Below are 16,073 nucleotides of genomic sequence, written 5' to 3'. Positions count from 1 at the left end.
ACAGAATGGAGAGGCATGGAAGACTATCATTGCGACGTTCTGAAGGGGTGGGAGATTGGGGAACCAGTCAGTGCGAAAGAATGTTTCCACACAAACACAGCAATAACACAGACCATCAAAATCCATTACTTTTGACATCTGACCAGTGAAAGATATAGCTTCATTATGTGAAACGGAGGATTTTTAACCAAATACACAGTTGCACAACACCCGTTTTCCTTAAACTGACCCACTGGGAAAACTTCACAAAAAGGGCAGTAATGTACACCTAATGGACGGTAAACGGATGCAGACCACAAAACTTTTAAAAAGAGACGAAGATCATTTACAGGTAAAACAACAAACACACAAACACCAACAGATACAGGTATGTACCAGCACAAGTGTTTAGTGTTGTACCAGAAAAGGAAAGGGTGTAATAACTTTGTAGCAAGTAATATGACTACGATTAGGACGACGACGAATGACAACGATAGTGATGATGGTGACAACAACTCACGTTTCTTTAGTGCGTCGTGTTAGGGCCTATGACCTAAATGATGACGGTGACAATGGACGTCACGAAAAATCTAAAAACATTTTTTTTAAATACCCATTTGTTTTCAGTCACTGCAAATTGCACGGACGAGAAGTGTGAGTGCTCGATTCGCCAAGCCAAAGGAGACTGTGCACGCACAGACAAAATGCGGCACTACATTCTGGGCTCCTGTCCTAGAAGCTGTGGCATGTGTGAAGACGGTAAGTCTGCAATGTGGCCTTCCTGTCGTATCATGGCCAATTACTCTGCGTGAAATTCTAGCTGCCCGCCCTTGCATGTTTATTTTACTATCAAAGTGGTGGTGGTGGTGGAGTCCTCGTTTTCACTAAACTTTATTAACAGAGCTTCATTGTTTTTCTTTTTTTGTGTGTGTGTGGGAATGTGTGTGAATTCTTTTAGGCCTACGTATGCTGCACACGGGTATCTCTGTTTATCATTTCATCCTAAAGACAAGAACCCAAACCACCAATCAACGAGCGATGGAATGGGGTCTGTGCGTGGATCGATCCCAGGACTGTTGCTTGATAGTCAGGCACCATTTCCACTGGGACACATCTCACTGCTCCTGGCTGTCTGTATGGTGTGTTAGATAATGACAGAGATAACTGCACACTACCATAGACGATCATCATGATCACCAAACTGATGACGATAATAACGAGTTCTGTTGAAAATAGTTGTTTTCATGAAAATAGTTGTTTTCATGAAAAAAAATTTACTCGCATATTAGTCTTTTTTTTTCTTTCTTTCTTTTTTTCTTTCTTTTTTTCTTTTTGATACTATTAGTGTCAATATTATCATTATTATCATTGTTATTATTATCACCATATTATTCTTATAATTGTGGTTGGTGGTGTTGGTTTTGTTGTCGTCATCATCATTAGTAGCAGCAGCAGTAGTAGTAGTAGTACTTTTGTTGCTGTTGTTGAACAAATCAGTTGATTGCTTTGATTTATTGGTTACAGTGTTATTGTGGGGTGTTTTTTTCAGCCCTGAAATGGCCCTGTGTGGTCGGCTGGGTGATAAACAACATAGATAAGATACTCTGTGTGTGTGACTGGCTCTGTGCCGGGATGGCCCCTGGCGGTCATCATGGCTGTAAACCAGCTGACAGACAGTGTGTGCTGACTGGTTGCAGGGCAGGCCACAGAGTGTTCTGACAAGTATTCCTACTGCTCCCAGCTCAGCTCCCAGGACTGCGCCACCAACGCTTCCCACACATTCAACTGCATGAAATCCTGTGGCCTGTGTGTGGATGGTGTGTATGTCAGCGTGTTTCTGTGGCTAGGTTTCACTGAAACTATCTGCTGGGTGTGTGTGTGTGTGCGTGTGCGTGTGCGTGTGTGTGCGTGTGCGCGCGTGCACGTGTGTGTGTATGTGTGCGCGCCTACGTACATGTTTGTGTATGTATATACGTGTGACTGGGAAGGAATGCCATGAAATGACCAAGAGAGCCAAGTCCTTCAACACTCACTTCTAATGCACACTTTTTCCAGAAAAGAAACACAAATTAAAAAGTGTTCGGTATTTAATAATATAAAGCTTCGGGGAAAAAAGTGCATGTTAGCAGGTTCGAACCAAGCACATTCAGTTCGAGAATAAGTAGACATGCTAACAACAATAAAGGCACCTACCAGTAACAATCAAAAATGAATATCTAAACATGTGTTTTCTGCGTCATGAATTGACTACGGTACTTCAGGTGATAACGTTGATTATGCTGTTTAGATAATATCATTTTGGTATAACTCAGTTTTTTAAGTAATCTTTCCGCAGTAAAGGAGATGGTGCCATCGCCTCAAACACACCGTAACATGTAGCCGTTTTGTCAAGATCTGCATGCTTGACTGGCTGACAGAAACTACGTGGTCCATTCAGTTTATATTTCATGTTCATTCTAGTTAGTATCCACTTCAAAATATTCATGATACAGGAAACATATTGATGTGTGTGTGTGTGTGCGTGTGTGGAAGGGGGTGCAGGTGTGTAATGGTGACAGTGAGGTAGGGGCTCTGGAGAGGGTGGTTGATGAGTAACTGGTTGTTGTTCTTTGTTGTTGTTGTTGTTGCATTGTTCATTGCTTGTGGAAGAATACAATACTGGCCAAGCCTGCTTAATGATTCAGTTTGTACTTTTGTAGTGTGTGTGTGTGTGTGCGTGCATGTGTGTCACCAACCTAGAGCGTTTACACACTCTTATCTCACCGTTCTTTTTAAAAGGAAATTGTGTGGCCATGGTAACCTTCCCTGCAGGTCCCACGTGTGTGGACCAGAGTGACGAGTGTGGAACGTGGATCGACAACGGACAGTGTGAAACAAACAGCACCACTCGCATACTGTGTCCCCACGGATGTAACCTCTGCTTCAGTGAGTGAAGACTTCTGTGTGTGTGTGTGTGTGTGTGTGTGAGTATGTGGGTTTGTGTGTTAGTGTGTGTGTGTGGATGTGTGTTTGTGTGTGTATGTGTGTGAGTGTGTACGTGTGTTAGTTTGTGTGTGTGTGAGAGTATGTGGTGTGTGTTTTAGTTTGTGTATGTGTGTATGTGTGTGTGTGTGTGTTGTTTCATTACCAGTATGTTTGTGCCTTTATAATTTAGTATATTTAGGGCGATGATAGGATGAATAATGCTTTTCAGGGCTGATCTAAAATCATTGAAAAATAAAGAATTTTGTCTTGTCTTGTATTGTGTTGTGTTGTCTTTGTCATCTTGTATTTTCATTTCTTGTCGTGTCATGCCTTGAATCTTTGGATGGGATGAATTTGAATCTGATACTTTTGATTTTATTTAATTTCGTTTTTCCAGGATGTGGTTTTTGTACACGAGTCAAAGTTATAGAAATACAGCATTTCAGTTTCTCTTCATTTACAGTGTACAAGAACAGCTCAATCTGAGAACAAAGTGTTGAACAGTGCTGATGCTTCATATTAAGGTTTGTTATATAGTTGCATACATGTATGTTCCGTTCCACAGATCCATTTTGCTATGACACATTTCCGGAGTGCTTCTGGTGGGGAGACCACTATTGCGAGGGATATTATTATCACTTTATGCTGGGCAACTGTCCCTACTCTTGTCACCACTGCAGTAGTAAGTATATCTGTGTGGGTAACCGTATACTCAGCCTGTTTATTATGTAATTTAAAACTGAAATATAAACAAACACACAAATAAAAACATCAGTTGATGATTTTTCTTTTAAAATGTGTTTTGTTCTCCACGTACATGATAACAGTACAACATTATTTTGTTTACATGGTCATGTCTACATCATTAACAAACAAGTGTTCAAAACATGTAAAGAAGGGCAAATAAACGAGAGAGAAAGAGAGGGAGAGAGAGGGTGCTTGGGGGTAGGGGGAGTGGGAGCAAGACAAGTGTTTTCATGAATCAGGCCTTCTGCACATATCGAACGGGTGATGGGGCTCACAATGATGCATGAACACAGTTAAACATTAATGTGTACATATGCACACGTTACGCATGCATGCATTCAGTTGAATTGGTTGACTTCCAAGACATTTCCCAAATAGAATAATTCTTACACAAACTATCATACAAGCACAGTTTATACAAACCTTTACCAAAGCACATGTTCAGTGATTCAGATACTCCATTTTGTCACAAAAAAAAACAAACAAAAAAACAGAGAGAGAACTAAAAGTAAGCACAACGCAACTTCACATGTGCCTCTTTATCTTTTACCTCTCTCCACCCTCCCAGCGTGTCACCCCTCACCCCTCCAGCCCTGTAGAGCTGAGTGTAATGACCTGTTGGCCAGCACTCTTCAGGTGAGGGAGTTGGGGTGGGGGGGGGAGGGATGCAGGCTGAGTCCAGGATGTCTGTGTGTCCTGGATGTCTGTCCGGGTGGGAAATTCATCTCGCGTTTTCCAAAGGAGAGTCTTCCACCCTTCCCCACCCCTCTCCCATGTACCGACCCCCACACTCACTCCCCTTCCCTATTTTGTCTACCCTGATTCAGCGTAGCAGAAAAAAAATGCTTCTGGTCTTATGTAGTATATAGTACTCCGCCCAAATAAATTCGTCCTCTGACAGGGCAAGATGAAATGTGTGCATGCGTGCCTGCATGGGCGCGCATGCGCTCATGGGTGTGTGTGTGTGTTTGCAGGAACGTGTGTAAATTCCAGAGTAGAGTGGTTGCCGCGTAGCAACGCATCTGCTTTAAAATCGAGAGAATCTGAGGGTGGAAGATCAAATCCCCCACTTGCCAGTGTTTCCTTTTCCCCGCTCCACTTGAACTTTGATGGTGTTCAGATGAGTTGATAAACCGAGTTCCTGAGTGTAGCATGCATTTACTGTACGTAAAAGAACCCACAGCAACTAAAGGGTTGTGTCCCTGTCAAAATCATGTATAAAATTCCACTTAGATAGGAAAAGAAATACACCTGGAGTTAGAAAAAAAATTGGTGGTGCTATACTGAAAAGACATGTTCTCCCCAGGGGAGGAAGAAAGCATGGATTTCCCACAGAGAAATCCATAGTGACAAAAGAGTTATACAATACAACACAATACAGTACACTTACCATCAGTGACAGGTGAGACAGTGGATGAATGGGGGCCACATCCTGCCTCTGTGCAGGCCACAGCCCAAACACACACACACACACACACACACACACACACACACACACACACACACAGAAAGAGAGTAGGTCTACTAACTTGCAATGCAATACAAAACGAAATGATGCGATATGATGCAGCACGATACAATACAATACGTTACATTACGTTACGTTACGTTAAGTTACAATATGATACGATGCATTACGATACAAAACGATATGATACAATACAAATACAATAAATTACAATACGATAAATACAATACAATACGATACAATACAGTACAGTATCATCAAATATGATATGACATGATACAATACTGCACACACGATCAATACGATACCATACCATACAATACAATACGATACGACACGATACAATACGATACGATACAAATGCAGGCAGGTTCCAGTGCTACAAGCAGCCCTGTAAGAACGGCGGCACGTGCACAGAGGCCACAGGGACGGCTGACGGCTACACCTGTGACTGCTCAGGGACAGGCTACACTGGGCCCACGTGTGAAGGTCAGCTAGATCTCTCTCTCTCTCTCTCTCTCTCTCTCTCTCTCTCTCTGTCTGTCTCTGTCCCCCATCTGTTTCTCCACCCTCTCCCTGTGTGTGTGTGGGGGGGGGGGGGGGGGGGGGGGGTTCAGTGATGGCTAGTCCATAACGGCCTCGAATCCTTTTTCAACAGCTTGATCAAACGCATACAAAAGGAGGAGTTTCCAATTTGGTGGGTGGTAGGTCAATCTTAACTCGCCCAGAATGATCCTGAAGTAATGCCAGCTGGTGGGGAAGGCGGGGGCGTGGGGGTGAGGGGGGTGGGGGTAAATTTTAAGCTTTACACGATCATACGTTCCTATATTCAAATATACAAGTGTTTTATCTATCAATTATATTATTATTTTCTTGTGTACCCTCTTACCTTAATGCTGTTCCTTGTTAGAAAAACAGACTTTATGAATATATAAGTAATTAATGAAATAAGATTAATGAAGTGGATGTGTTCTGTTATTATAATTTTTCCAGTATCTCTCATTTTACAGTTTCCTGTGATCCTCCCAGCGTTCCTACAGACGCAGCTTCCGGGTACAACCTGAAAAGTGTCTACAGTGTGGGGGAGAACGTCAGCTTTACCTGCAACGATAACGTCAACATCTCCCGACTGACCACCTGTATGGCAGATGGACAGTGGTCATACTTAGGATACGTGTGTGGAGGTAAGAATGGGTTGTTTTTGATTGTTTGTTTTTTTTTGTTGTTTTTTTGCGATTGCTTCAGATTCGCTCATTTCTGTTGATGTGTGTGTAAGAACGTGTCAGATGTGTATGAGGATAATAGCGCATACAACTCCGCTCTGTACGACATTCTGATCTTTTGACTGTTCAGGTTGTCCTGGCGGCTGGGCTTCCCATGACAACAGCTGCTTCTTGGGGTCCAATACTCCCATGACCTATGACGACGCCAAAGCGTACTGCCAAAGTCTTCAGGCTGACGTGGCAGAGGCCAGAACAGAGGAAGACATGCGTTTTCTGATTCAGCTGAAGTATGTGCCAAGGGTTTTGGTACTGATCTTAGAGATAAACAATGACAATGATAATGATAGTTTATTTATATTGCACCTTTCATTAAAATACAGTATTGCTCAAGGTACATTACACGAGTAAAATATAACATAAAAGAAACACTCTACACAAAAATCACAACCACATGTAAAAATCTCCAAAAACCATTCCACGTGAACAACACAGTCACCTAAAAATAGCGAACTAAACCAAATACCATCTACATAATCAAACAAAAACAAGCATTAAAGCACAGACGAAATACACACACACACACACACACACACACACACACACACATGTGCTCAAATGAGATTCATACTATAATACTAAATAGATTGATAAACAGATAATACATGTTTAAAGAAAGAAAGACATAAATCACTCAATATACTAATGGAGTTGTGTTTGGTCTTTTTGGGGGGACGGGGGGGGTAGTAAAGACCTGTCAAACGTTCGGCAAAGCTGCGGATGGCCCATGGACTTAATTTCCTGTCTGTCTGTCTGTCTCTCTCTCTCTCTCTCTCGATTTCCCTCCTGCCCCCCAACCCCCACCCCCCTCTCTCAATCTTTCACTCCATCCCACTCCACTCTAATGAACGTATTATATAGTTCAGCAGAGAAGTCTGCTGAGCTAACTGGGTATGACAAGTGGGTGGCCCGTAGCTCAGAAAGGACTTGGTCTAAAAGGTTGAATCTATGTAAACAAGTGGCGCTGCTGGTTAACGATTCTCAGCTGAGCCTGGGAGAGCTCTAACAAAGGAGTGTACGCGAGGCAGAGTTGTTCCACTGTCACAGGGCTTTGAGGGGAGGGGGAAGCTGTTGCAGAGGGCTGGGTGGGTGATGGTGCAGGTGTTCCTGGGACAGTCTTTGAGCTCCACGTTTCCTTTCTGCAAAGTCAGAAGTTAAAAATGATGATGCTGATGATTATAGTCCACTTGTTTTGCAGGGGCGATGGGCAGCGGTTATGGATGGGGTTGAAAAAAGATACCACGAATAAAGAGAAGTGCTTCAAATGGAATGATGGCACTGAGCCATCGTGGACCAGATGGGACCCTGGTGAGAGGCACTTGCTTGTCTGTGTGTGTGTCTGTCTGTCTGCCTGCCTGTTTGTGTGTCAGTTTGCCTGTTTCCCAGTATGCCTGTCTGCCTATTAAATTCTGTCTGTCTGTCTGCCTGCCTGTCTGTCTGTCTGTCTATCTCCTCTTCCCCTCTCTTCTCTCTGTTCCTGTTAATGTTGCGCGCGGGGGGGTGTCTGTGTTGTGCGTGTGTTTGTTTTTGCGTACATGCATGGGTGAACGTTTGCGCGTGCGCGTGTGTGTGTGTGTGTGTTTGTGAATGAGAGAGGTAGAAAGATAGAGGAAGAGTGAGAAAGAAAGAGAGCGAACAAGCTTGTGCACGAAAGCGCTAATGATAAATAAAAGTTCATGTGAATACACAGTTGTCTGGGTTTTTTCCGACAGAAATTGACTTTGGATTTTGGCTTGCTAAGATTTTTGGTTTTCTTCCTTGTTTCAGTGTATCAATTTTGGACCCAGTTCATTAAATATGATATCAATGACACGCGTATTTCTCAGTTTCGTCTTCGTCTTATGTTCGTTGTTCGTTTTAGCTCGTCCTTCCTCATGACTATTTCTGCCACCATCACCGCCACCACCACCACTACCTGTACTCAATTATCTTCTGCAATGGCTACAACGTCTTCTACAAATCTCTCTTCCCCCGTCCCCTCCACTTCGACCACTGCTACAATGTCCACACGTATATCTACTTCTATTGTTGTTGCTGCCGCTCCTTTCCCTCTTGCACTTCTTGTCTGTAGCCTGTGTCTTTCATCTCACGACAGGTTATCGGTGGTGCTGCAATTGATGCTGTGGTCGTTGTTCCTGTTAGGCACTGAGCGGAATCATGAGTGTTGTTAATGCTATGGTTGTTGTCCATGTGGTTTCTCAGGCAATGACCAGAATCATGAGTGCTGTTGATGCTATGGTTGTTGTCCTTGTGGTTTCTCAGGCAATGACCAGAATCATGAGTGCTGTTGATGCTATGGTCAATGTCCTCATTGTGGTTTGTCAGGCAATGACCAGAATCATGAGTGCTGTTGATGCTATGGTCAATGTCCTCATTGTGGTTTGTCAAACTGACCAGAATCATGAGTGCTGTTGATGCTGTGGTGGCTGTCCTTGTTGTGGTTTGTCAGACACTGACCAGAATCATGAGTGCTGTTGATGCTATGGTGGCTGTCCTTGTTGTGGTTTGTCAGACACTGACCGGAATCATGAGTGCACCCGGATAGGAACCACCCTGCACTGGTCTACTGGGAACTGTTCCGCTGAAGAGCAGTTCGTCTGTCAGCGACCTGCACGTGGTAAGTAGAGTGAAACAAAGATCACACACACACTGACAGACACAGACAGCACACACACACAAAACACACACACACACACACACACACACACACACAAACTTTTATCATTATGATCAGGAGCAGGATGGCGATGCATGAACAATGATAGCGATATGGGTGGTGTTGTGGTGATGATAGTCTTGACTGAATATTATGAGCTGCAATCCAGAAGCTTTCTGACGTCTACAAGAGAAAACACCACACCAACACACACACACACACACACACACACACACACACACACACACACACACACACACACACACACACACACACACACACACACACACACACACACACACACACACACACACACACACACACACACACAACACTTGCGCGCACCTTCCACCTCCCAACACACATAATCATTATGCATACACACATTCTCTCTCTCTGTCTGTCTGTCTCTCTCTCTGTCTGTCTCTCTCTCTCTCTTTCTCTCTCTATCTGTCTTCTCTATGACTCTCTTTTACAACATTATCTAAAGATTTTCCTAAGCGAAGTTGATAATTTTAAAGAAAGGTTCTTGAGATCACATAGCATGAGAGTTCTCAATAAAAGTTAGCAATGCAAAAATGGATTACGAAAATCATTCTGTTAGCAAAGAGCCCAGGCGATCACAGAGGCCATATCAGTGCTGTTCTAGAGAAAAAAAAGTAACATTATCAATAAAACATGTATATTTGAAGTTGATAAACAGTCGATGCACGACGTACAAAGCTCATGTTTATGGAAACAAAGAAGCATATGCGTTGTTTTGGATTATTGTTGCGTTTTTGTTCTTTTTTCTCAGAGGGGCAGTAGGGGTCTAAACTCACACGATGTGAATGGGTGTTAGAGTGAAGAACACAAACAAGGCAGCACTGGTTTCTTTCTGTCTTTCAGCCAGCAGTGTGTGTGCTGACCTCCTGTCTGACTGCAGCAGCAGAGTGCAGGACTCTCCGTCGCTGTGTCAGGACGAGCCGGACTTTGCCGCCTTCCTCTGTCCGCGAACCTGCTATGGACACACCTGTCAAGGTGCTGTCTGTCACTGTCTGTTCATCCCTCTATGTGTGTGTGTGTGTGTGTGTGTGTGTGTGTGTGTGTGTGTGTGTGTGTGTGTTTTGTCTCTCTCTTTGTCTGTGTCGTCTCTGTGTGTGTGTGTGTGTGTGTGTGTGTCTCCATCGCCGTCTCTATCTCTCTGCATCACGGTCTGTTTGCTGTCTGTTTGTCTCTGTATCTCTCTCTCTCTCTTTGTCTATCTGTCTATATATCTATCCACTCTAATCTTGTCCCTGAGTTTTTAGTGTGTGTGTGTGTGTGTGTGTGTGTGTGTGCGTGCGAGTGTGTGTGTGCGTGTTTTCCTGTATGTATGAGTATGCTGAGCATAATATGTGTGTGTGCGCTGAAATGTATCTTATCTGCACAACACTGGTGTAACCTCAACATAAAAACACGGACCATATTGAACACTTATCTTAGTGTGTATGAAGCTTTTTCGGATATTACATGTTTTGCGAAAATGATCTTCACTTGCTATGTATATTAACTGCGCATATGTTTGTGTATGTATGAATTTGTGTGCGTGCGTGCGTGTGTGTGTGTGTATGTGTGTGTGTGTGTGTGCAGACCCGTGTGCATCCTCCCCTTGTCAGAACGGAGGGAAGTGTTACGTACGAGGAGGAACCTTCCAGTGTGTGTGTGCCAGGAACTATGAAGGGACCCGGTGTGAAAACGAAACTGGTAAGTTAGAAACAAACAGTCAGACAAATAAAGAAACAAAAAATATCGATGAAGACATTGATGTTGTGATAGACTGCGTTGCATAAGCACTGATGTGGTACTTTTATCAGAGTCAGCCGAGGAAGGTTTTCAGAAAAGCTTCGAACCTAATTCGCAGACACGGTTGTCAGTCAGTGTCAACAGGAAACAGACAAGGGCAGAAGACACCCTTATCGTACACCGGTGAACACTGCAACTTGAGTTCTTGAAGATTTCTGTGGCATTAAACAATGACATAGGCATGATGATGATAGCAGTTTTCCCGGTTCTGAGGATAATTGAGAAGAAGGTTCTTGGTGATAAACCCTCTGGTAGCTGCTGTAGCCATCATCTGGTGCTTTTTGGACAGAATGGAGAGGCATGGAAGACCATCATTGCGACGTTCTGAAGGGGTGGGAGAATGGGGAACCAATCAGTGTGAAAGAATGTTTCCACACAAACACAGCAATAACACAGACCATCAAAATCCATTACTTTTGACATCTGACCAGTGAAAGATATAGCTTCATTATGTGAAACGGAGGATTTTTAACCAAATACACAGTTGCACAACACCCGTTTTCCTTAAACTGACCCACTGGGAAAACTTCACAAAAAGGGCAGTACTGTACACCTAATGGACGGTAAACGGATGCAGACCACAAAACTTTTAAAAAGAGACGAAGATCATTTACAGGTATGTAGCCGTGTACCGAGTGGTTACTGAAGGGTACGGCACAAAAGACTTAACTAAATATGATTAATTGAAGGATAGACAAGATCCCACGCACAGGCCAGGGACATATAGAGGCCAGTCACAAATGGGTTTTTCTATTGTTTTATTTACAATAGTTACATGGAGAAAAACTAAGAGAAGAAGATATCTAGGAGAACTAAGAAGAAGAAGAAGACTAGAAGAGAACTAGTCTAAGAGAAGACAATGAGAAGAAAAAAAGAGAAGAAGACTAGAAGAGAACTAGTCTAAGAGAAGAGAAGATAACAAAGAGAAGAAGACAGTGCCTGGAATGACACAAATAAATGTCATTAGCACAACATGTCAACACAAGTGAATAGTAAAGCACATGTATACATGGAAAGACTATCACTCGGGTTTGGGATACGCAACAACATAATGCATATGTGTGAAGACCAAACGCTGACATCAAATGACATTTCTAATACATTTAAATAGTGCAGTTAAAGTGATTGAAGCAATTAATCCAACACTATCTTGAAATCACAACAGCAGAATACTACACACATCTTAGAGTACTGAGCACACTGTAGCAGTACAACTGATATTAGTGTGAAAGATAATACCTGAATAACAAACAAGATAGAGAGTCAGTGGCTTAGATATGATACTGGCAAAACTGATAGACCAGATAGTAAGTGAAGAACCACCATGGCTTAACCATTAAGTGGTGAATGAACTTTACGCACTCACTAGAATATTCTGGAACAAACTGTGTCGAGAGACGTCACTGACTGTGACGTTAAGAATCAAATGGAACACTGCTCCATGCAGATGACGACATGGCAATTATTTAGATCAGTCATAGCCGATCTGTGACTAACTTGTCAAAGCAATAACTGAACAAAGAATTAACTGAACAAAGCAATAACTGAACATACTCATATAAACACAAGTACTGTGTCAAATAATACAATTTACAAATCAACACATTCTACACACTAGTACTTACAGCCATACGTAGCGAGATGTTGCTGTTGTGGGAACAACACTGACCACTACACGGCAAGAGACAAAGAGAGCAGGTGCTGGCCGTGGCTGGCTCGGGTGTGGAAGTGACCACTCATCACCCGCTCGGCCAATTTATACAAATTAGGCGAACTACAAAGACAATCACGTGGGCTGCAAACCAGATCGTCACTAATCTGAAGGAATCTGATGAGAACTGTGCTTGTTACAAGGTGTTCAGTAACAGATTTCTAAATGATTCCTGAACTGATTTGCATCGGATAAGTTGCAAAAGAAAGAGCTCAACACCTACTTTATAATGAGCATAAAATGAAGTGTTGATTATTTAAGATGAATTTATAATCTTAATTTAAGTCACCTGAACAGGGTCAGTTTTAACGAGCTCGTCGCTGAAAATTACAAACTGCGTTAAATCAGTTTCACGTAGGCGAACATAAATGGAATAGATTTAAAGATGGAATTAAGACGATTCTGCCAGTATATAATACTAGTAGTTTACTGATCTGACAAAAGAGCTATTAATTAAATACTGTGGAACAGAAACACAAGTTTGCTCTCAGCCAATGACGTATCGCAACGCGACACTGGTCGAGCAGTCAGCAGGTGGTCTGGCCAGGACAAAATGATGTAAGCAGAGTGACGTCACATATTCTGTGCAAGGGTTAGGAGGGAAAACGTCGTCTGCTCTGGCTTGTGCGTGAATAGTGTTGGAGCAAGCATAGCGCGCTTGGTCACAGGTAAAACAACAAACACACAAACACCAACAGATACAGGTATGTACCAGCACAAGTGTTTAGTGTTGTACCAGAAAAGGAAAGGGTGTAATAACTTTGTAGCAAGTAATATGACTACGATTAGGACGACGACGAATGACGACGATAGTGATGATGGTGACAACAACTCACGTTTCTTTAGTGCGTCGTGTTAGGGCCTATGACCCAATTGATGACGATGACGATGGACGTCACAAAAAATCTAAAAACATTTTTTTTTTAAATACGCATTTGTTTTCAGTCACTGCAAATTGCCCGGACGAGAAGTGTGAGTGCTCAATTCGCCAGGCCAAAGGAGACTGTGCACGCACAGACAAAATGCGGCACTACATTCTGGGCTCCTGTCCCAGAAGCTGTGGCATGTGTGACGACGGTAAGTCTGCAATGTGGCCTTCCTGTCGTATCATGGCCGATTACTATGCATGAAATTCTAGCTGCCCGCCCTTGCATGTTTATTTTACTATCAAAGTGGTGGTGGTGGTGGTGGTGTCCTCGTTTTCACTAAACTTTATTAACAGAGCTTCATTGTTTTTCTTTGTGTGTGTGTGTGTGGGAATGTGTGTGAATTATTTTAGGCCTGCGTATTCTAACTGACTGCTGCACACGGGTATCTCTGTTTATCATTTCATCCTAAAGACAAGAACCCAAACCACCAATCAACGAGCGATGGAATGGGGTCTGTGCGTGGATCGATCCCAGGACTGTCGCTTGATAGTCAGGCGCCATTTCCACTGGGACACATCTCACTGCTCTTGGCTGTTTGTATGGTGTGTTAGATAATGACAGAGATAACTGCACACTACCATAGACGATCATCATGATCACCAAACTGATGATGATAACGAGTTCCGTGGAAAATAGATTGTTTTCATGGAAATTTTGAGCCTTAGAAATTAAGCAGTTTGTTTTTATATGTTTCATTCTTTTTTTTCTCTTTTTTTTTGTATCATTTTTTTCTCTCTGCGTTTTACTCACATATTAGTCGCTCTTTTTTTGTCTTTTTTTATACTGTTAGTGTCATTATTATCATTATTATTATTATTATTATTATTATCATTGTTATTATTATCACCATATTATTCTTATAATTGTGGTTGGTGGTGTTGGTGTTGTTGTTGTCGTCATCATCATCATTAGTAGCAGCAGCAGTAGTAGTAGTACTTTTGTTGTTGTTGCTGAACAAATCAGTTGATTGCTTTGATTTAATGGTTACAGTGTTATTATGGGTTGTTTTTTTCAGCCCTGAAATGGCCCTGTGTGGTTGGCTGGGTGATAAACAACATAGATAAGATACTCTGTGTGTGTGACTGGCTCTGTGCCGGGATGGCCCCTGGCGGTCATCATGGCTGTAAACCAGCTGACAGACAGTGTGTGCTGACTGGTTGCAGGGCAGGCCACAGAGTGTTCTGACAAGTATTCCTACTGCTCCCAGCTCAGCTCCCAGGACTGCGCCACCAACGCTTCCCACACGTTCAACTGCATGAAATCCTGTGGCCTGTGCGTGGATGGTATGTACGTCAGCGTGTTTCTGTGGCTAGGTTTCACTGAAACTATCTGCTGGGTGTGTGTGTGCGTGCCTGCGTGCGTGCACATGTGTGTGTATGTGTGCGGGCCTGCGCACATGTTTGGAATGCCATAAAATGACCAAGAGAGGCAAGGCCTTCAAGACTCACTTCTAAAGCACACTTTATCCAGAAAAGAAACACAATGTTAAAACGTGTCCTCTATTTAATAATATAATATAGAGCTTCGAGCGGAAAAAAAAAAGAAAGAAAAACGGGTATGTTAGCAGGTTTGAACCAAACACGTTCGTTTCGAGAATAAGTAGACGTACTAACAACGCTAAAGGCGCCTACCAATGACAATCAAAATCATTATCTAAGCATATGTTTTTTGCGTCATAAATCAACTGCTGTATTCGGTAATCGAGGTGGTATCGCTGATTATGGTGTTTGAATAATATTGTTTTGGTATATCTCAATTATCTAAGAAATTGTTTAAAGTCCACAGTAAAGGAGACGTTGCCATCGCTTCAAACACACCGCAACATGCAGCCAATTTCTCCAGATCTGCGTGCTCGACAGGTTGACAGAATCTAGTTGCAATGCGGTCCATTCAATTTATATTTCATGTTCATTCTTGTTAGTATCCACTTTTAGATATTCATATGCAGGAAACACGCCGATGGTGTGTGTGTATGTGTGTGTGTGTGTGTGTGTGGAAGGGGGAGCAGGTGTGTAATGGGGGCAGTGAGGTAGGGGCTCTGGAGAAGGTGGTTGATGAGTAATTGGTTGTTATTCTTTGTTGTTGTTGTTGTTGCTTTGTTCATTGCTTGTGGAAGAATACAATGGTGGCCAAACCTACCTGATGATTCAGTTTATACTTGTGTAGTGTGTGTGTGTATGTGTGTGTGTGTATGTGTATCACCAACCTAGAGTGTTTTACTCAGTCTTATCTCGCCGTTCTTTTTAAAGGAAATTGTGTACCCTTTAAAAACACGAAACACATTAAAGTTTTGGTGTACTTTATCAGGCACATGCTTTGTCGTTCACATTCTTATCACTTTGTCTGCAGTTTCCGAAATGGACCTGACCAGATTATTGGTTTTTGTATATCTGCTCCTTTTTTTGATATTTTGTAAGCAGATGTGTTGTAGCGAATATGGATTTGCACCCTTCGCTGCCGCCTTGAAACTGAAAGTGAAACTTTGTGAAATGGTGACCATGGTAACCTTCCCTGC

General features: G+C 42.6%; 1 protein-coding gene across 1 annotated transcript in view; it reads left to right on the top strand.

Moving 5' to 3' along the window:
- LOC143297939 (uncharacterized) overlaps positions 1-16,073 on the top strand; it is a 74,513-nt gene that overhangs the window by 53,602 nt on the left and 4,838 nt on the right. The window contains exons 38-50 of the mRNA XM_076610550.1: positions 607-738; positions 1,677-1,796; positions 2,791-2,904; positions 3,509-3,625; positions 5,525-5,647; positions 6,169-6,342; positions 6,512-6,668; positions 7,637-7,746; positions 8,951-9,055; positions 9,983-10,114; positions 10,706-10,819; positions 13,575-13,706; positions 14,722-14,841. Of these exons, the coding sequence (XP_076466665.1) occupies positions 607-738; positions 1,677-1,796; positions 2,791-2,904; positions 3,509-3,625; positions 5,525-5,647; positions 6,169-6,342; positions 6,512-6,668; positions 7,637-7,746; positions 8,951-9,055; positions 9,983-10,114; positions 10,706-10,819; positions 13,575-13,706; positions 14,722-14,841 (1,650 nt within the window). The remainder of the gene's footprint in view (positions 1-606; positions 739-1,676; positions 1,797-2,790; positions 2,905-3,508; positions 3,626-5,524; positions 5,648-6,168; positions 6,343-6,511; positions 6,669-7,636; positions 7,747-8,950; positions 9,056-9,982; positions 10,115-10,705; positions 10,820-13,574; positions 13,707-14,721; positions 14,842-16,073) is intronic.

This window comes from Babylonia areolata, chromosome 23, assembly GCF_041734735.1.
Source record: "Babylonia areolata isolate BAREFJ2019XMU chromosome 23, ASM4173473v1, whole genome shotgun sequence".
NCBI classification, from domain to species: Eukaryota; Metazoa; Mollusca; class Gastropoda; order Neogastropoda; family Buccinidae; genus Babylonia; species Babylonia areolata.
The sequence above is the reverse complement of the archived record's forward strand: the minus strand, read 5'-3'. Positions and strand labels throughout refer to the sequence as shown.